This window comes from Ruditapes philippinarum, unplaced genomic scaffold, assembly GCF_026571515.1.
Source record: "Ruditapes philippinarum isolate M1 unplaced genomic scaffold, ASM2657151v2 ctg5879_1_1_1_1, whole genome shotgun sequence".
NCBI lineage: Eukaryota > Metazoa > Mollusca > Bivalvia > Venerida > Veneridae > Ruditapes > Ruditapes philippinarum.
In genome coordinates, this window is record NW_026859515.1 from 61,959 (window position 1) to 84,307 (window position 22,349).

Below are 22,349 nucleotides of genomic sequence, written 5' to 3' on the forward strand. Positions count from 1 at the left end.
TAATAAAATATACTATCTTTATTTTCTAAATCAGAAGAGCACATCCTGTATAATTATGATAATACATTTACTAGTAATGCAAGCAATATCTCAACATTGTGAATGAACATATTATACAGTATTAACTGCAGTATCATTAATGTATATATCAGTGCATAATAAACTATTCCATCACATTATTCCCCATTCAAACAGATTGGACTGTAACGATACTTATATGCATGGCATATAATAATCCTGACGTCAGATTTGACGTCAATAAACCATGTACATTTTACGTGAATTGGTCCATAATGAAAGGAGTGCAATACCATTTTATAATTTTGCTGACAATATTTTGTATCATACGTGCCAACAAATCACAAAAGAACAATATAAAGATGTTGTTAGTAAGTGTGACACATATGATCTGATATTACATATCTACATAAAGCTGAATAGAATATATTTATTCATCATATAAATCTTCATGCTATATTACCATGAATTAGATCAACATTTCTTTTCAAGAAATATTTTGTAAGCATATCCAGATGATTCATTTCTAGGGTTATATCAAAATTTGAAATACTTATTGAAATAAATTTTATTGTGCACATATTTGTTTGTTTGTATTTGTTTACATTTATTGTCTTTGTCATAAATATATATTGTTCATGTGCTGAATACATTTAAACTTGGAACTTTTTTTTCAATTGAAATGTGCTTATTGTAGACCAATCGACTATAAAATTATATATGTAATTTTAAAATACCACGTGTATTCAATATATAAGATGTTTAATCTTACTTTCATTGTTATACATTCAAAATGAATTTCTTTATCTTTATACCCCTTTTGGTATAGTGAAAGTGATTTTAATCAGTCACTCTTACTCTACAGAATGTTGTCGGAGTAACATAGTATTGTCTATATCTATACATATATACATATATATAGGTTTTAAATATTACCCGTCAACAAAGTTAAACTGTAATTAACACAAATGTACCGATTTCATATGACAGTATTTAATGACGGATTCACAGAAACAAATTCAAACTGATCACTGCACGATTAATGACACATTTGTACTGCACACGATTAAGCGAAAGGTAATACTCGGCTGTAATTGGCTGATATGTATCCACAGTTTTTCCGAGAAATTGCATAAAGGATCTGACAAAAAGGTTTACATTGACACCGTAGTACATCGTCCTAATCAATCTAATTTTAATTTTAAATATGTGACATCCAACTGGTACTCTGAAATGCAGTTCATTTCAAATTTTGCTTTTGCAAGCAAATCAATATGAAATTAATGAATATTGTGTTTCGACAAGACGGTGATATTTATCTTTTTTACTTTTAAAGTTGTCGTTTAAAGGAATCGTAATTTCCGATTTCTGCAAAAGTATGAGTTGAGTGTGATGCAGACGGGGTTTTCTGACTTAAATCTGCCATAGGGATTTTGTTACATTCAGACGTATACCCATTGTCCATATCCACAGACGGGCGGGGTATTCGAAAAGATGTATTATCATATGCTTGTGCTGCTTCGCTTCTCCTGTCTAAATTCTCTGACTCTGAATCAACCTTTGACCCTGTTACAGATGAAAAAGGACCTATCAGCGACAAGATAACAGGCAGTAGAAAAAGAGCATGAAGAATCCCGAATGTGATAACAAGGCTCATGACTTGGAAAAAAGAATAAAATATATATGATTTGGCTGCTGCTAACATGACAACACCCAACAACGATGATATTGCTCCATGAAAAATCGGAGCTCCGGATCGAACAATTCCGGATATCATTTTTTTATTTCGGTCATCACCGCTTGAAATCATATAACCGTGACAAATATGTGCTGCAAAGTCTACAGAGAAACCGATGCTCATTATAATGTGAATCATTGTAATCGCACTTAAAGTAAGGCCTAAAAATGAAAGAAATCCGAAGATTCCGAGAGTAATCATGGCAACAGTTGTTGTTATATATAAAAGCAACAGTGGATGTGGCATGAATATACAGGTAACGAAAAATACCATAGCAACAGCAATCCCGACAGTTTGTAATGTCTGAGACAAAATGGTAACATATTGCTCATAGAACAGAAAAGCTGGAGAAAAAACAAAAACTGAAAGTGAGCTATCCGACACCATTTCTCGCATGCTCAGCATGAATTTTCCTTGTTCCTGTGATTTCTTGATACTTTTAGACATTAAGTGAATCCTACAGACCGTTATACTAGTGTTGCTGCGATTGATCACAACATCATTTTGAAATCGTGTGTTGCTAGGCATACTCAAAAAATCACGTAGGCCTAATATGAAATTTTTCTCTGTTGAATTGTTATAGTTTGTAGCGTCATTTTTATATTCAGACAGCCAGTTTATTTCAATATAGTCTTGAACTGTACTTTTCGTTTTGAGATCCGTCAAAAGAGAAGTAATATCGGCTTGAACTGAAACATCCGAATAAGTCATTGTTTTATCAAAAACAAGAGAAATCGAAGTTCCCAAAGGAAAATTATTATCTAAGTGCTCCCTGTATTGATAATAATATGATGTTTTTGCGACAAGATTTTGAAGCTCTAAGCCTTGTTCCATTTGAGTGACACCCCAAGCTGAAACCCCTAAGTATCCAGCAAAAAGACCAAAAATAATTATCTTGGCTGATATTGGTGTAATCATTTTGGGTATCAACCACCTGGGAACTTTATCTAAATAACTTTCAGATTCAGACTGATTCTTGGGTTTCCGGCCTGTACAACAAAGCAATCGGCACTTTGGCATATTTGCATCTTCTTCACCGGGTATTTTGATTTTCAAACATGTAGCATAATGTTTGTTGTCATATGTCCTATTTTCATTGACTGCGATACACGCAAGAAAAATCGTTGCCTGGTTAATGTAACAAAATACTACCGCTATACCTGAAACGAAATCAAATAATTTGCATAAATAAAGATAAATCGGATATTAAGGCTGCACGCCTACAGTGTAAACATATTTTTTCACAAAATTACCGGTAATCACAGACAACCAAGATCTCCTTATATTTACTTTAAAAATGAGCAGGCCATATTTCACTGGTAACCTAGTGACATTAGGCAACAATTGAACGAAACATATTGTATGTTTACGCAGTTAGAAAAATAAGGATGGTGACACATTATTTAATATTCTTACACAATAAGAAAATGTATGAAATACTAGGGGTTGGGTAACATTGCGGTTATCAATAAATGATATTCTTTTAATCGTATGTCTAAATCTAAAGTTGTATTTATATTGACACCTGTTTTAACAAATTAAGTGATTGCCTGCAAATGTTGACTTTGAAATTTGAGGGAAGAGTGCACCTTTATTTACTGAAATGTATCATTGCCTTGCTGATCTTTGTTCTCATTTGTATGTCTGAATTACCATATGTATATGCAGGGAGAACACAAGTGAACAATTATAGGAAAGCAAACAAATCGCGACAACCATGTTATTTTCTGCTAGTGTTAGAAGTAATGAATAACGGACGAATGGGATTTTCAGGTTAAACATGCACTCTTTATTTCTGACAAGGTTGTTGAAACTACACTGACGTATGTAAATTGTTGTAGCTTTCGAGAAACTGAACAGAAATATAAATTCATATAAACAGCATCACCATAAAATATACTCCGAAATATATTGCCTTTTCAAAAGGTCACTGAAACTGGGCGTTTTTCTACGGACTTTATAAAAATATTTCGACACGTTTCAGGCAATATGTGTGAATTTTAAATACTCAATGCTATGTTGGACCGCCTTATTTCTTAATCTGACATTGTTACCATTTTTTTCAGAATACTTATTAAAGTTTCGTTAAACAAAATTAAAATTGATTTTGAAACGTGCTTCCCTAAGGGTATGCTCGTAGAATTTTATGACTTTATAGTAAAATCATATTTATATAACAACTCAAATAAAATAATGCATTTATATATTTATTAAAAGAATCGTATTGTTTGTAACTACAAGTATTTCAGATGTAATATATAAAAGTAACCGTTTTTTTTATTCTGTACGAGTATCAGTTTGATAATGCGAGCCACAATGACTGTAATTTTAGATTCTTATCTAAATATTTGCTAATTTTTTTATCAGATTCTAGAATTCTCTGAAAGAAATTCATGAAATAAATAATTAAATACGCACCACAGTAAATACAGAAGTTTCGAACGCTAAGAAATACAGAAGAAGCTCCAGCAGCAAAGGCTAGCAAGTCTGTGAGAGAAGTGATTGTGATTGATACACCACTGGTTCTCATTGTTTCTCCAACCCTTGTTTCAACATCGTCTTCGTAGTTGGTGCTTGTAATACCAGACATAAGCATAAACATGTCATCAACTCCAATACCTTAATAATAAAAGAAAATTATATTGTGTCTTGCATCAAACAGATTATACTCAGTGATTATTGATTGATATCTTTAAATTCTGTGTTGATGTACGACATACTTCAAAAATGCTAATTCATTTATTAGCAAAATTTAATTTAACTCCTTGCTTTGGTCATATGTCTCATACTAAACATAAATGTTCAGAGTTATCACCAGGATGTATTCACAGCGTTTAATAAAAAAAAGAATCACTTTATAAAGATTATTATTTGGCATACCAATAATAAGAAATGGGACAACTCCGACAATACTGACAAATTCTACCCCGCATGCACTACCAAGACCGAAAGCAGCAACTATCGCTAGACCAGCTGCAATAACACCAGCAAATCCCAAATTTGACCTTTGACCAACTACGTCACATCGGGCTGTCATTGTTGCTATGCATGCGTAGGTAATCATTATTGTAAAAGTTATTGAAAATATCAGAATGTCACCTGACACATTTTCATTTAGTTCTTCACTTAAAGAATCTGAATGTGAATACGAGATATCAAAATGGTTTGAAGAGAACTCTTTTATCTTTGCCAGAAATGAGTTTTGCCAATTCTTTGCAGTTTCTGTAAAATAGTCAGAGTCCGTACGCAAATTCACTCGCATGATTAACATTTTTGCAGATACTAGGGTGTTTGATGAAATATTAAAGCCACCAACTATTTGTTCATAATAAATTTGACCACGAGACGAATGGTTGAAATAAGGAAAAGGAATATCAGAACTCGAATTTACTTCTTCAATAAACTGTGTATCTACAAAAACATCCCCGTCGATACTGCAATTTCCGTACGACCTAGCGCAAATTTCGTTTAATGTGACCGTTTTCTTATTTTCATCAGTAGTATCTATTGATAACAAGAAATAATAGAGTTCTTTTAGCTGAGTGAGAAACTCTCCATCAAGAATGTTGCCGCTCTTTGGGATGACGATTACCTCACCGTACCGACCAAACTTCGGCATCTGATATCCAATGAAATTGGTGCCGCTCAGGTCGGGAAAAATATCACTAACTTTGTCACTGTCCTTGCTAGCTTGACTTCCAATCGGTGTATAAACCCGTTCGACATCTATAACAATATTAAGTTTAAACATTCCAATGCCAAGAAGTCCGTTAAATATAAATCCAGTCAGAATTATCTTCCAAGGGTGCCTCGCTACGAAACGACCATAGCGTGAAAATATGCCACCTATCCCGTTTTCGACCTTATCGTAGCAGGTATTGAAATGGTTTGCCATTTTGGATTGTATCCCTACATAAAATACAAACAAGCATAATTCGATTATTGTTGGTCTATGCAATCGATGAAAATGTATCAAATGTGATTATATAACTAAAGCTTATATTTTATACATTCTAATATATTCATTGTGAAATGTTAAGCTCAATATTACGAACGCTAAAAAGCAACTACAGTGAAACTCGGGTATAAAAAACTCCTTAGGACCATAACATTTAGTTTTCCATATCTCTTGTAAACAATATCAGGAAGTTGTATCTTATAAATAACTTATCTACAGTAAACAAAATTTTTCAATAAGATAAAGAAGAGAAAATCGAGACCAAACGAAAGTGTTTCTTATAACTAAGTGTACGCTGTATCAGAGTTCGCAAAAAGTAAGTTCCACTGTAGTCTGGTGAGCAAAATGCATGTGCTTGATGACACTTCCGTTGTTTTTTTTTTATCTTACTTAACATTGTAAGTTTGTAAGTACTTAGTATCTTTGAAAAGAAGCATGCAAGAAGTCATTTAAGATAAGATAAATAACTTAACTGATGGCAATTGATTATTTCATCTGGTAAAGGCACGAAAGAAGAAAATAAATGACAGAAAATAAATTCATCACCAAGTTTATTTAAAAAAGGATTTATGATGTAATAATGTATTACAAATTTAATGTACAAGCTAAACGTTTGTTGCGACGCATGTTCAGTTTAAAAAAGAATTAAAAACATAACCGTGAAACAAAAATATTCCTCACGTGGTTTGATAATCAGAGTTTTGCAGTTATAAAACATATCTATAAAGCTTAAAGTTTTAAAGGGCTTAAAGTGTTTCCTATTAATATCTGTTCAAAATTCAGCCACACCTGTAACAAATTTGGATTAATGACCTTTCCACTGACAATGACATCTTCAATGAAAAGGAGTGCCCTCCTGTATATTAATATCACTTGAAATAAGTTTAAGCAGAATAATATTGCCTGTGATAAATGAATCAAAAACCGTATAAAATTGCTCAGTCAAAGACATCATCATCGTTTTTTTTTAAATTTAATATCCACGAAAACAATAAAGTAGTTGTTTTGTTTATAAACTCAGTCAGGCAATTAAACTCATCGGAATACCCTGACGATTATCATAACCATCTCGGAAATAATATGGAATGAAAGTGTACCACGTGATTTTTATATAAACAAGGCGGAGGATGTTTCTATGTTACATGTGTCATCCACTGGAAAACAAAGACCTTTTCGTAAATATAATGATAGAAAAACATGTCTGAAAATCAGAATAATTTAAAGAATGCCAACTGGCATAAAATTATAATCAAATTTGAAATATTCTAAAACCATATTATTTGCATTTGTTGCTAAGTTGCCGGTTTAGCTTAGCCTTCTTGTCCTTAATTTCTTACGGTAAGGCTAATTTAACCAGGGGAAATGTAGCAGAAGAGGTATATTGGTATACAAGAGAGTAGCTGGTGAATTTCTTTAAAGACCGAATGGTGTCATGAAAATTTTACTGAAAACTGCATCTTGCCATTATATTTTACACATGAATACCCTTCTTATTATGTTAATATTTGAACCTATTCTTAACTCTCACCGATTAAGTTACATAACGTGATACTTTTTGGATAAAATTATTCCACTAAATCTTATATCAACCTCTTACACAATGACGATGATTTGATTTTTTTGTTCAAAATTCCAGACTAATAACGATTACGTCTTAATTTATTGTCCTGGTTTTTGTTTATAACATGACACTTTGTTTGCAAACTTGTTTATTACATGACACTTTGTTTGCAAACAATAAATATCAATGACAATTATTGATATGCAATTACAGGTTTAAACCATATATCTAACTAAAAACATCGTAAAACGTGGGACATGTGCTTTGTCATCGCAGTTGGCATGATTGGAGATTAGCCTGTACACGTTTAAAAGATAAGATATGCCAGTCTAAATCCATATATTGTCTAATCGATTTTTTCTAAAATGTTCTAAATTATCAAATGTATCATAAAAGTGTCACAAAGATCCCTGATTTTTACTAAGTACTCGTTTAACAAGTTATGAGTCATAACAGCGTATTCATCATTCATTTCAAGTGTGAGAAGTAGCTTACTTTATTGCTGTCAAAATTTTATTTAATACATGATTAACAAGTGCACCGTTCTTCAATCGCTTAGTTTTTTACTTTTAAGTGGGGAAAAAATGGATTGAAGATATAAAGCTTTTTTAAAAAAATGAATTTAACGACTCTGCAAATATATAGGAAAAGCTTTCGTAGGAGAGACCACAATAATTGAAGATAAAGTATATAGAATTTTTATATGGTATTCAATAACAAGGATACATTGAAAATGACAGTATAATATTCAGAGATTTAAACAAACTGTTTGTGAAACCGAAAGTTGATAATAATAGAAATAACAAACGGAACTATTAAAAATCAATTCTCTCTTAAAGCACATTATGCCTCAAAAACGAATATTGTTTTTCCTTCTTCAGGAAGGGCAAAATGACTTTTACATCATTTAGAAAATGGGTTTAGAAAATCTTAAATGTTTATCAAGTAGCGCAGAAACTGAAATTGTTTGACATAAAAGTATGTATTTAAACAAGTAGTATTTTGACTTCCATTTCAGCACTAAAACTGTAAAATAACAAAACCAATTTTGAATGAATTATTCAGTTTATTAACAAAAAAGCTTAACACCTCCTTGTAAGCCATAAAAGAGATAATCCCACTTCAAAATATGTACATGAAAAGAAAGTAACCGTTATCTAAACAAGGTTATAACTCGATCTTGTAAGTTAGAATTAAAACTATGAGTTTGCAAGCAAGTCAAAGCATACAGTGCACTTAATAGTTCTGTTTTTCTAAAAGGTTAAATGTTAAATTTTTTGTATCGTATCCACAGACGATTAGAAATAAGGAATATGTTAATCGATGCAGGTAGTAAAAACAATTACTTAAAAATTAACACGTTAACAATATGAGCTTTATTAAAATGGTACAAGTATAATTGGGTGCATGATTAAATTATGTCGTCTTCATGCATGCGGGGAGCATTGCAGAAAATATGAGATTAAAGGGTAAAACACTTTATGTGCTGAATTACTTTATTAACATTTACTATGTTGTTTCTATAGCTTTGAGGTCGATTGAAGTAGTATTTTGACTTCAATGCAAAATACTTAAGCACTAAAACCGTATGTATAACAAAGGTAACAGAGACAAAAGATGGTTGAGGTTATTGGGAATTGAGAAACTTGTCAGATACTAACAAGACATCAAAAATAAAAGGTTTGAGAATAAAAATAAGAGCATTGTTTAGGCAGAATGGGTTTTTAAGAAAATATACAAATGTTTTTTTTAATATTCTTAGAAATATTCAGGCAAATAATTTTAAAACTATTTGCAACAGATATATAACTTTTTACACTTTATAAATAGAAAAGGTTGAGCAGTAGCCAGTATATCTGACACTCTGTTCTGTTTCTCGTAAATATGTGTTTTAAATATAGAATGCAATTAAGTGTTTCATAATGTAATAAAATGATGTAAATAAAGTATAATCGTATATGAAAGTCATTTTTATGTTGCAGCTACTGTGTAGCAGAAGACACAATTACGTTAATATGGCTAATCGCATTTTTTATTCAAGGGCTATAACTCAGCCAAATATTATTAAACCGAAAAACTCTCTATATATAGCTATGTACTTCCGAAGTTGCGGTACCTATACCTTTATGAAAAGTTTGATTTTAATTGCATAAGTAGGAGAGAAGTAGTCTAAACAAAACTTAAAAACGTTTGAAAAAAAATCATTTAAGGGCCATAACTCTGACAAAAATCAAAAACCTTGAAATACCAATACTATGCACAACTAGACTTAGTCATGATCATTCCTGTAAAATTTGGATGTAATTGCACCAGCAGTTCCTAAGAAGGAGTCCGGACAAGCTTCTATTTAACTGGCAACACAAAAAGACACACCTTGTATTCAAGGGCCATAACTCAGCCAAAAATAATCCGAGCAAAAAAAACCCGTTTAATAGGCGCAAGCACTTGAGCTATCAATCAATTCGTAAAAATTCACTGAACTGCATAAGTTGTGTAAGAGGAGTAGTCCGGATGAACTTTAAAAATTAAAATCATAAAAGGGCCATAACTATGACGAAAATCAGTGAACCGGAGAAAAGCATACGACGTATACAACCTTTACTTTGTACTGATCATTCCTGTAAAGTTTGAATGAAATTGCTCTTGTAGTTTCTGTGGAGTTGTCTCGACAACATGTTTTGTGACGGACGGACAGACAGACAGACAGTCAGACAGAGAAGTGATCCGTATATGTCGCTATTCTGTAGAGGCGACCCGATTTCTCACGGAATTTTACAATGATATCGTAAATATCGCAATCATTCATACATTCCATATTTGCATTAATATATGCATTTATAAGAAAATTCAGACCATACAGTTTTTAATATTATTTATCAAGATTTTATGAAAGAAAAGAAACTGTGGAACTGAATATTACATTTAAAAACATGGCAACATTGAAATTTCAGTAAATACTGTTGTTGTTTAATTATTTATATTTTGTGGAAATTTCGGTTTACAATAAAATGGAGGACACTTTAAACAATTAAACAAACTATTTTATGTTGTCTTAAATAAATGGATGTAGATATATTTTTTAGAGGTATAATACACATTCGCACATTGTCAACTCACCAAAATCACTGTAAAATGTTTTAAAATTAGTGCAATAACAGAAAACCAACCAAACAACAAACCAACCTGGGTGTCAACGCGACAATGGAAGACGATGATCGGCAATGCGAAGCGACACAAATCTATGGCAAAAATGAAATATTAATAACTAATTCACAGAATGGTTTGTAAGTTTTCTTTTTTCTTTTTAACTCCATTTACAATCAAATCAAATTACTGAAAATGAAAAAAATCTAAAGGTATAATAAAGAATTATGCTCATAAATAAATGCCATTCTTAGCCCGTTTAGGGTAAACGCTTTACGTTTTTAAGTAATTTCGCACAATAAAAATGATGATTCTGAAAAAAGCGGGATGACGCTTTGATCACAAATTATTGGTCCAGGCCTCCGATAATTTATATGAAGTATTTAACTAATGTTTTGAAAAGTCACACCTTAATATATAGGTCGTCGGCACAATCGCAATAGCGCAGTCGGTCAATTGCCTTATATATGAGAGGTCTGTGGTTCGATCCGTACTGTTAATATTATTTTAGACCTACTCTTTCTCAGAAACACTGATTTGTTTCGATTTGTATTGTGTTTTACGACATTAATTGAGTTTGATCCAAACGAATTTTAAACAATAATTCTCAAACAAGTTTATTTAAACAGAGACTTTACCACAAAATTTGCAAAACATATTGAAACAAGATATACAACATAAAAACAATAATGGCTTCCTTAGTGTTAAAAATATAAAAAAAAACAAAAACAAAAAAAACAAATATGGACCTACTCGGTCTCGTTTTCAATTACAAATAAGGAACCAGTTATTTACCCTATTGCGCAATAAAGCTCAGCATAATTATTGTCCTCGGAAGATAATGTGGTCTTTACGGTACGTGGGAAAGTCCATTAAAGGGTTAGTCTGCATATCATTTGATTTGGAAATGTCATAATTCTGTATACCATCGAAGTGGCTCAGTTGGTATATCAATGTTACCGTAACTTGTTATAGTTTGCACTCATAGGTTCGAACCCTACGCTCTGTCACGTTATCATGATAATGTGGTTATTAATTAGCCGGTAATTAGTCAACAATACATAGGCGGATATATTAAATATAATGAGCTGTCACCGGACACTCGAAAAGGATATGCCTAATTTAGTTAATTGATGGGCATGTCATCACCTAAGCGGGGATTTGTACCTATAGCGTGCAAACATAATTGTTTATTTAATTGTTAGCTGTCCGGAAACGCATATTTGCATTTATGAATTATGAAGGTATAAAGTTTAAGGCGTATAATATTTTAGTATTTAAGGTGAGCAAAATATTATATTCTTCAGTGTAGTTTTTGATGTTAAACAGACTCACTCACTTAGGTTAAATTATGCTAAATACGCAGTTGACATTGATTTTTATTGTTTTACGTATTTGTTTAAGAATTGTGAAATTGTTAAAGACATTGGTTAAGCAATTGTTTTATCTTATAGAATAATATTTTATATTAAATAAATACATATATCTGACGTTTATAAACTTGATATTGTGTTGACTTATTCATATTGAGTTATTCAGATCTGGGCGTTACACTACAAGTTAATAAAATCAAACCAATTACTGACCAATGTTTTGAACAACGGGGTCCATATGCTTGTAATTTATCACTGAGACCTATCGGCCTTCGTGATTATATTCCAGCGCACTGAACTCGAACCGTGCATTACTCTACAACAAGGCACTCAAAAATGATATCTATTCCTAAGAAAATATGACCAATTGAAAAGGCATTTCATATTACGATTGCAAATAAATATGGAAACCTTGAATTAAAAACAATGGTAACTATGTGATAAATGCAGACTTAGTTTGGTTGTGTCTGTTCAAAAGTGCAATATCTCTTATTATCAATTCAACTTTCTACTACATTAATACTTTTCTGCCATAAATATATTAGGTTATTGAATATATAACAATATTACACTATAGTTAAAGGTAAAGGCCTAAAAACGAACCAATTTAATTTTTAATTCTTTAGAAGAGCAAACATGTGTTTTACAACTTTTAAATGATTGCTTTAGAACATATAAGATGCTTGTTACCTAAAGAAAAAGCTGTAACTACGAACTTATTTGTCATAATAAACCAAGTAGTATTTTGAGTTCCATACAAAATACAAAATCACTGTAACTATACTACTTGCCTTTAATTGACCTTAAAAGTACACTAGAAATTTAAAACAAAACTGTTCAGAAATAAAATAAAAGCATTCCTGTAACAAAATCATTATATGTCATGACATACTATTCAATAGAAATTATACAAAGTTATTAAAGCTTACGTTTACATCATATTATGCATACACATTCTAGGTTAATGAAAATTAGATACTATGAAATTAATTTGTATGTGAATGTTAAATTCAAAATATCCATATAAACATCGTATTGAAGCAAAACTATTCAGATTGATCTGAAAAAAGAACAATGAGCATGTTAATTAAATTGATGAAACCTTTATTCATAAACTAAATATACAAGTTAACCTATGAAAAAAACAAACTATAATGTTCTATCATAAAAGTATGATAAAAAAGAGAGATTAAAATACTCACGATTTTATCAAATACACATTAAGTTCTTCTCACCATTTCTCGATACTACAAACTATAAGTTTAAAAACAGTTATCAGTCTTTATATTCCAATTTATCTTTTTAAATGGATGAAATTAATAATGCTGACAAATGTTTATACAGAGGTAACTTTTCGATACCTTTATGATACAACTCACAATTCTGTAAATCATATTATGCATGCCCACTTCAGATACGTGATATAACGCATGTGATGGAGCGTGTGGGCTCAAAATTGTGTTTTTGTACACTTAAGGTGATAAATAACAGATAAATGCAACCTAAATTTATGCATTCGTTGTTTTATTCTTTGAAATACAAGGGGAATTTCATCAAACCAAAATTTAAATCCGGTTGGGCGAAACAAATAAACGTCATTCATAATCAGCATGTTTCTGCTGAGGTGTTTTGGCAACCACTCAGAATCGTCTTGAGGATAAATAAATTATTTCTGGTATTTTTTGCATGGTGTGTGTCTATAAAAACACTATGCTGTTAGAATTTGATCATAACCGATGTCAAGCTCATATACAAGGTATGTATAAATATATTTGTTAGTGATTTTTTTATTGCTTTACTTTACAAAATAGATAAAACATTCAGAAGATACAAATATGGACATTTTAGCTTGTAACTTTTGTGCGATAAAATATTAAAAGATATTGATATTGTCGAAAATGTTTCACACCATATTTATCCGCCTAAAATACCATAGATGTAGGTTCTCTGATTACCTCAGTAAGAACAAGTTCAAATTCTCATTATTTTTATGTTTAAATCGTGAATTCTGTTTAAGCTGGTGCTTAGAAGAGTTACGGCAGTTTGACATTTCCAGTACCGTACATGAACAGTTTCAATCAGACCCCGTCTTCAACATTTTCATTTCTATCGAGTTGTCTAGAGATTCCATTTTTTGTTATGTGATCTAGAAACACTTTTTTTCAAACTCCATTGATTGCAACTCAAGGCAGCATGTCTTGAGTCTATTTTAATTTTTCATAATTATATGTCAAAAGAACGCATCCGAATCGCATCAACTTTCATAATAAACATTCAACAAACATTGTAGAAATGTAGAATTTCCTCATATTCTGAAATAATTTTCCGTAATATTCGGAAATGACATTGAAACTGTTAATATTCTGGGAAGTACCGACTTATAAATACATTTCTATGGTGGAGATTTCAAGAAAATCTTTTTTCGAAAAAACAAAACAAAAACAAACAAAAAAAAAACAAACAAACAAAAATAAAACAAAGAAAATAAAGCACATGAATTATGTTCCGAAAGTTATTTTCAGATTAACGGCAAATATGCTGAGATACTGACCTGTTATTTTTACCAAAAAATATTTCAAAGTCATTCATTTATAGTTAATGTAATAAAACTACATGTAGATATATTTGTTTAAATCAGTCACATAACATTTGATAAGCGATTTAACATTGTGATTTTATTTTTAAGATAAATAATCAGATTTATTAAGTTGCAAATACAGCTGTTTGTGTGAACTACTTTTATAGGAAAATTATGCAAGTCATAAACGCGCTTGCTATAGATTTAAGGAGATGGATCTACAAATGAATAAACAATAATAGAGCAATGGCAAATTATGAGAGTGTCGCTATAGTAGGAGTCGGCTGTAGATTTCCTGGGCAAACAATATCCAGGAGTATTGGCGGGTTTTAAAAAACGGAGAAAATCATGTGAAGGAAGTCCCTAGAGACAGATGGAATGTTGATGCTTTCTACGACCCTGATCGTAACAAAACTGGAAAAACGTATGTCCGCACTGCAGGATTCGTTAACAAGTAAGATTTTGTTATGTAAGAACACATATAATTTATTTTTGTTATGGCATATTCTCGAAGATCAGAAAAAAATTGTTAGAGCATTACTTATGTGGCAAACTTGAAATAATAATGACATTTTTAAAAGGTAATAAATAAACTACCACAATCCTTACATATATGTATTGTACAACAAAATGTAAACTCTACTGTCGCAAAGAACATAAGCACATGCCATTGTTGCAATAAACTTGTTTGAGAAAACATACGCTTAGTATATTTTTTTACATAAAATTTCTTTTAATCCAATATCGATGGTGACGTCAAATTGTGTTAAAATACTTAAAACGCCCAATCGGTTGAATAGTGCACACATGGCAAGTTAAATTGTATCGCTTAGGTATTGATATTGTGCACAAGAGCGTAGCACAGCATGTACCTTTCTGTCTCAATTTACAATCCGCGTGTGCTTAATTATTTTCGACGCCAAAGCTTTTGAGTAAAGAAATAGCTACATGTACTGTGCTGCTTCGCCAAAAATATCCAATTACAACATTTTAACATTTCAAATTTTAAAAGCAAAAATACATTGAAGTCGATGCTTTAAGTATACTGAGAAAGATAGTAGTATCTGTTTTTTTCCAGTGCATTTATAGTTTGATAAAATTCAAAGCTATATCATTAAATATAAAGTGTATAATAGTACATATATGTGTCAAGTAAAGATTAAATATTTGAAAGGAATGACAGCATTATTTCTTTACATTAAATTGTTTTATCTGCGTGGGTTCTATTCCCCATCAGGGACGAGCCGTTGTTTCCTTGAGCAAAAAACTTTACACTCACTGCTCAATAATGGTTGGATCTAGGAACGGATTCGAGGGTGTGTCTATAAGCTATCAACTTTCTACATAATCGAACTAAAGTTAATTCTGTATCTAATGATATACATTCAAACCTGTTTTTAAAACACCTATGAATACATTGTACAGACCAACATGTGAATAAATAGTGCTGCAAATCAACCTATTTTACTAGCCTATTTAGAGAGGTAAGTGGTCTATGTCAGCCAACAGCAAGTTTCATATACCTAAATGTTCGTCTGGATCTTTAGTTTCTGGAATGGATATTCATTTGACCCGACCCCAATGCGAAACTAAGATATCCAAGATGGCGTCAAAGATGGCCGCCAAATCTCTAAATATTCAAGTATATTTACGTTGGCTAATTTTTTCACAGTTTTTTAAATCAATTGAAATTTAACATGAAATTATTTATTTTCTAACTCACTCATGCTATAAATTCTGGCTTTAATGCATTTCTTTCTAGTTTTCATCACCTAATTTTAACGAAAAGAGAAAAAATATGTTGCAAACTGGGTGACCTTCTCTTAATATGTGTAACTTATTTCTTTATTTTTGTTTAAACTGAATAACATTCATGATTTCGTTTAATACAGCTTTAAAAATATATCTATATATCTTTAGAATAAGTGAAATCTGCCATAAATGTATTTTATTGATCTAAACACATATACAAAGTGGGTGTAATATCTGCTATATGTCCCTGGGGGCCGAGAACCCAGTAAGTAACACAGTGTATGTTTTATTCGTTTATTCACTACGAGCGGCTATTGTACACTCTTGGTATTTAAGAGGCTGATACAGAGTGGCTATGTAACATGATACATATATCTACGTCATCATATATTGTATGGATACTACATCCCATCTATTCTTTATAAAATTGAAAATCAATTTCTGAAATAATACTATGAAGTTTATAGATGATAGTATATAAAATTTGTATGAAACTGTTTCATCAATAATCATAATAAGTCTACATTAAAATCTTTGATAGTCTACATTAAAATCTTTGATAGTCCCATCTTTGCTTCGTGTATTAAAATCTAATCATCTTGAAATAATAAAACATTAAAATGTCATTTCGTTTCTGTCATCAATTCTAAAAGTTCTTTCTCACGTAGATTTGATATTTATTAATGTGAAAAGTTATCAAAACAAAACTATTAGTTCATTCGTTATCAAACTTATAAAAGTAATATGATATCCAAAGTGTAATTATCACTGGGTGGCAAGTCTGTAATGTCTCTGGCTGTCAAATTATAAGTAATTACTTGGTATTTCCCATTAGGTCTGCTTTTAATTTAATTTCCATTATGTTCTGATTACGTTGTTAACAAATTCCATTGTTTTATGAATGAAATTATACAAAATGAATCACTGATTATCAAGTTCACAGAATCTGTGCTTAAGTTAAGGATACTGTACAACAAAATTACGGCTCCAGTACGTGAGAACAGTTAAACCCAAATTAACGATAGCGTAAAGGTTTGCTTATGGTTCGTTTTGGTCTCTGGTGTATAGGATGTGGTTAGTCTTGCGGTTTCGGTGGTTTTGAGATACAGGCTCTGGCGGTGAAAATTGAACCTGTGGTTGTTGTGCCATTGATGGTGGTTTCCAGATTGGTTTGAAAGGCGAAACGTCTCGTGTAATAAATTTATCCCCGTGTTTAACAGTAATCATAGATCCTGTTTTGTTGACCACAATACCTGGCTTGTGAGGAAATGGTGTGGTAATTTTGTTTTCTTTCTTTTTCTTCAATAAGACGTTGTCACCAACTTTCATGTTTACACTTTTAGCTCCTTTCCTTTTGTCTTTTTTTAAAACACCTATGAATACAGACCAACATGTGAATACCAATCTTTGATAAAAATACAACAGATTTAACTCCGAGAGCTCAATTGTCTTTACAAAAACATGGCATTTCCTTTGGATTGCCTTTATTCAAAGGTTTGACCGTTTGTTTTTACATTTAAAGTTTTGACGAATGGGACCATCGTTTTTATGGTATCAATGATATGGAGGCAGAACTTGTGGATCCTCAGCAGAGAATTGTTTTAGATTGTGTACACATGGCATTAGAAGATGGTGGGATAACTAGACAGGATATTGATGGAACACAAACGGGTGTTTATATAGGTAAGAAAGTATGAAGCAGTATGTTGCACATAGAAGCTTTGATTAAAGGTCAAACTTTTAAATAATTTATCGCTACTTTTAATGTTCTCGAGGGTCTTCCTCCTTCCAGGATCTCCATTATATGACCTGTGTAGCCTTTATTATGACATTTGCAGCGTCAGTGTCACTAAAGACCCAATCAAATGCATTTATGTCTGTTTTATAAATGAACTTTGATATTATGTTTTTAAACCTTAAACCATGTTTTTAAACTTTAAACAATGTAAATGAAATAACATGAAAAGACGGTATCCGTGTAAAATAGGTGGAACATCTTGATCTTAAATTGACTGACCATAAAATCTATTTAGGTCATCTTCTTGCCATGGCCAATCTTCGTAGTAATAATAAAGAGAGATCTCCTAACACTTATTAAGTTTTTAAAAGGACATTGATGTGGCCAACGGACGCACAGCTTATTTAAAACATTGTGATATTTGGGTTTTAGGTGGTTACCTCACAGTTCTTGTCATCCCGATGAAACCATATTTAGTTAACCCTCATAAAATCCTTACAAATTAAAAAGCATCAAAGAAAATTTATGTTATTTATTTTTCCCATTGTAACATAAAACTCAATGAAAGCACTGATAGACTGGCAGACAAGCGCTATACCATAATACGAGAAAAATCACCTTCGGAATTATCAAATAACATAGCTTAGCATACAAGTATAAAGTTTACCTTAACTGTTGATTTATTAGACGGCAAGGTTTATTAGGAGATTTTTCTGCATTTTCATGGACAATAATTATATAGCAATCTCCTGCTGGTTTATCGATACAAATTTAAATATGTGAAATATGTTTCATCTATGCATAAACGTTCGAAATGCATTTTAATGAACAATTTTCTATTTGATTAGGTCTGGCACGTAAAAATCATTGTTTTATAAAATATTTTTAAAAACATACAAACAAAAAATTGCGAGAAAAATTGAAAATAATTTCAAATTAATTCTCTCGAATATCCGTCAACAACTTGCAAAACTAATATAATATAATGGTTTTTGAAGCGGAGAAATGACCTTAAGAACAAAACGCAATAATGAGTTTAATGCGCACATATCGTTAACCGTCTGCGATGTAGAAATAAAAAGTTATTAAAGTATTTAAGACAATCAGAATTCGAGAAATTTGTTTGCATTATCATAATGTATTTGATAATATCATAATATCTCTACCTAAAACTTTCTACTTATATATACCATAATTCCTTTTAAAGGGTCAATGACGGATGACTACAAAAGTTTCGTGATGGATGACAGCTCTGCTAGCAGTACATACTCTGTGACAGGTACACAAAACAGCGTCATTAGTGCCAGAGTGTCTTACACGTATAATTTATTAGGCCCTTCAATGACTTTAGACACTGCTTGTTCTTCGTCATTGGTTGCAATCGACATAGCTTCACAGGCTTTAGTTACTGGTTGGTATTGTTATTGTGTACTTCAGTCTTCTCTAATGCTTTTAATCATAAAGTTCCTTTTCAATAAATCAATTTTGTCATTTTCACATTTATACTTTATATAACACCATCATGGTGGTATTTTATAACTTATGTAACAATATGTATGCTACCTGAATGCTTATTAAATGCTTTTTCTTCTCTATTTTATTTTGGGAATGATATTATTCTAATGATAGTTCTAATTGGTTGATATGAAGTTTCTTTTAAATCACCTTTGTCAATTTAATGTCGAGTAAAGCGTTTATATACAGGAAAATGCAATTTGTGTATTTGCGGTGGAGTTAACATACTCATGGACCCACAGTTGTTCGTTGCTCTATCTAAGGCTGGAATGCTTTCACCGACTGGCCAGTGCAAAACATTTACAAAGGATGCTGATGGATATGCTCGAGGAGAAGGTTGTGGGATAGTGATTCTGAAAGCATTAAAAGATGTGAGTTTTCGTACTGAATAATTTAATATACTTTGATTTATTTTTTAATTGATTTATTTTTTTAATTTATCTTTGACTTGAGTTCTTGAATACGGTAACTGTTAAAATAACACTGTACGCATATCAATAATATCATGTAGCGGATATTGTAACGTGACTTAGTTATCTCGACGATTATACAGACTGTGATGAAATGAAAACATGTTATTTTAGTTCACTTTATAATGTTAGCATACTAGTATCAGCAGATATAGTTTACTTGTCCTGAGAAATGTTGGTAATATTACCAGAATGATGATCTATTGTTTGGTAATATTGTCGGTAATAATCGGATTCCGAAGTAAACATTGCGAATTTTAATGTATTGTACAATGGTATATGTATAACTTAGAATTAGCAGTATCAAACTTGCCTCACTAGCTTCAGGATGTAGGAGTTTCAGTTTAATTTAAATTGAAGATTGCAGGTTCGAAATAAATGATTTTTATTTGTTTAAGTTTTCTTATATATTTTTTATTATACTTTTCAAAACTTGACCACTATGTTTTATGCATGCTTATCACTCATTGTACGGATTTACATATTGAATAAAAATTATAGAAGTTAAAAGAAACTATTCATAAACCCATGTTTCATATAACTAAAAGAAATTAAAAAAAATCAGTTTGTGAAAACTAAAAGAAAATGTCCAAGATTCGAACTTGCAACTACTAAATCACAATCCCGTCGCTCTTACACTTAGCCATCATGCAATTTACTTTATTAAAGTATCGAGATATTAACTATCATTCAAATCCGAAGCGTAAGCGTAAATCATTATAAATTACGGAAACATACAAATAACGCCCCAACATTAATGAGGTCATTAATGCCAAACAATATTTCCATAAAGTCACAAGGCAATGTGAGGTGTAAATATAAACACTTTTCGAAAGTCCGTAATACTTTATAACATGTAATATTGAGGTACAAATCTAGGCCTTCGAATAAAATATCGATTAATACGACTTGTCCCGGGGTGATAATTTGGACTCAATGTTACTTGGAAAAGTCCATTAACGGGTATTTCGGCATTATTAAACAAGATTGGAAGTGTCAACAACTATATGTATATACATGTACATGTAGTTTAATGCTAATGAGAATGTGTATCCTCGTTGTGACTCAGTTGGTAAATCATCGTCACTGTAACTTTAAGTGATATGCACTCATAGGTTCAAATTCTGCGCTCTGCCATCTAATTATGATGTTGTTGTTTTTCCTTTTATTTTTTAATTTGCTTTGTCTTTCTTATAATTGATCATTTGAATATATTTTGTTATCCTAAATTTTATTCTCTTTTTTTATTTTATTTTTATTTCATCTTTGTTCCCCTATTTATAAAGGAAAACAAATACATTTCAAGTGATTAAATAACTTTTATTTTATTTCATTTTTTTAAACACTTAAGAAATCAAACTATTTTAAACACACTACGATACAAATTACCATTAACTTGAATATATTGATCAATATGTAACACATTTTATTTCATAATATTTTTTTTACATTTCTAATAATGTCAGTTTCGTATCACTTACATTTTCCCCAAACTTTACATCAACCCATGTACGAAAGTATTCTATTTCAAGCATTTGAAAGTGCATGTATTTGGAACAAAACCGGTCAAAAGAGAAAAAGATACATGAAACACTGAAATGTAATACAATGTAGTACCTTACCTTAATGCGAACATGTTAATGCATAAATACAACACTGACACTGATGCTCTGCCTACTGCGCTATCAAAACACATGATAACATGACATTTTATGTTGCGTTTTATTGATTATGCTTCAGTCTGCCTTCCCTATCTTTTGCATTGTTATAATCAGAGGAAGTAGTATTTTTGTTTATTGACAGAAAACAATGAAACAAGATTTATCGAAATCTTCTGAACACAAATGTATATTGATTTATATGAGTTCTATGGTCTGTTTGTATCAGTATGGAGATTTTGAATGAGTGAATTTTGAATGACATTTGTCCTACCTAAAAGACTCTACAAAAATTCAGCATTTTGTAAAAGCACAGAATAATTTTGAGCAGCTTAAAACACACAGCTTTATATACAACTCGATCTTGAAACTCAGGATAGACATTGATTAGGCTATAAATAAAATCTTGAAAAACTAGGATAGAGTTTTATTATTTTACGTTATTTATACGGCGTCTTCCTTTTATCGAGTGTTATATTATGTATAGATAACTGCCATTTTTTTAAAGCATTTTCATATGACCCCATATCTCCAAACGTAGTCTCTCAGTCCGAATGGACACTCAATAGGGTTCCTTCAACCTCGTGAAAACGTAATTAATTGGTGTGTTACATCACAGGGAGTGATGTTAATGTATGTGCGACCAACTTCTTTTCAATTTTGTTTAATTCGCACGGAAAACGGAAACAGAATTAATTACGATAACGTAATTCCTGTTAAGGACTAGTTTCCCCTAATTAAGATTAAGAAAAACCGAATTAAAGCATTTTTAGAAAGATTGTTGTTTATTAAAATAGTTCTACTTAATCGGCCTATTTTATCTTGATTCATAATTCATTAAATGAC

At 31.2% G+C, this 22,349-nt stretch overlaps 2 protein-coding genes across 2 annotated transcripts in view; one reads left to right on the forward strand and one right to left on the reverse strand.

Moving 5' to 3' along the window:
- On the reverse strand, positions 1-13,199 carry LOC132756774 (patched domain-containing protein 3-like). The gene is made up of 4 exons (XM_060747912.1): positions 12,995-13,199; positions 4,637-5,665; positions 4,175-4,375; positions 1-2,916 (listed from the first exon to the last, which is right to left on the reverse strand). The coding sequence occupies exons 2-4, from the start codon at positions 5,649-5,651 to the stop codon at positions 1,349-1,351; spliced, it is 2,784 nt and encodes a 927-aa protein (XP_060603895.1). The 5' UTR covers positions 5,652-5,665; positions 12,995-13,199; the 3' UTR covers positions 1-1,348.
- A 207-nt stretch (positions 13,200-13,406) lies between these two features.
- Positions 13,407-22,349, forward strand: part of LOC132756780 (leucine-rich repeat-containing protein 45-like) — a 28,090-nt gene continuing 19,147 nt past the window's right edge. The window contains exons 1-5 of the mRNA XM_060747917.1: positions 13,407-13,548; positions 14,538-14,824; positions 17,645-17,805; positions 19,068-19,271; positions 19,565-19,746. Coding sequence (XP_060603900.1) covers positions 17,685-17,805; positions 19,068-19,271; positions 19,565-19,746 — 507 coding nt within the window. The 5' untranslated portion in view covers positions 13,407-13,548; positions 14,538-14,824; positions 17,645-17,684. The remainder of the gene's footprint in view (positions 13,549-14,537; positions 14,825-17,644; positions 17,806-19,067; positions 19,272-19,564; positions 19,747-22,349) is intronic.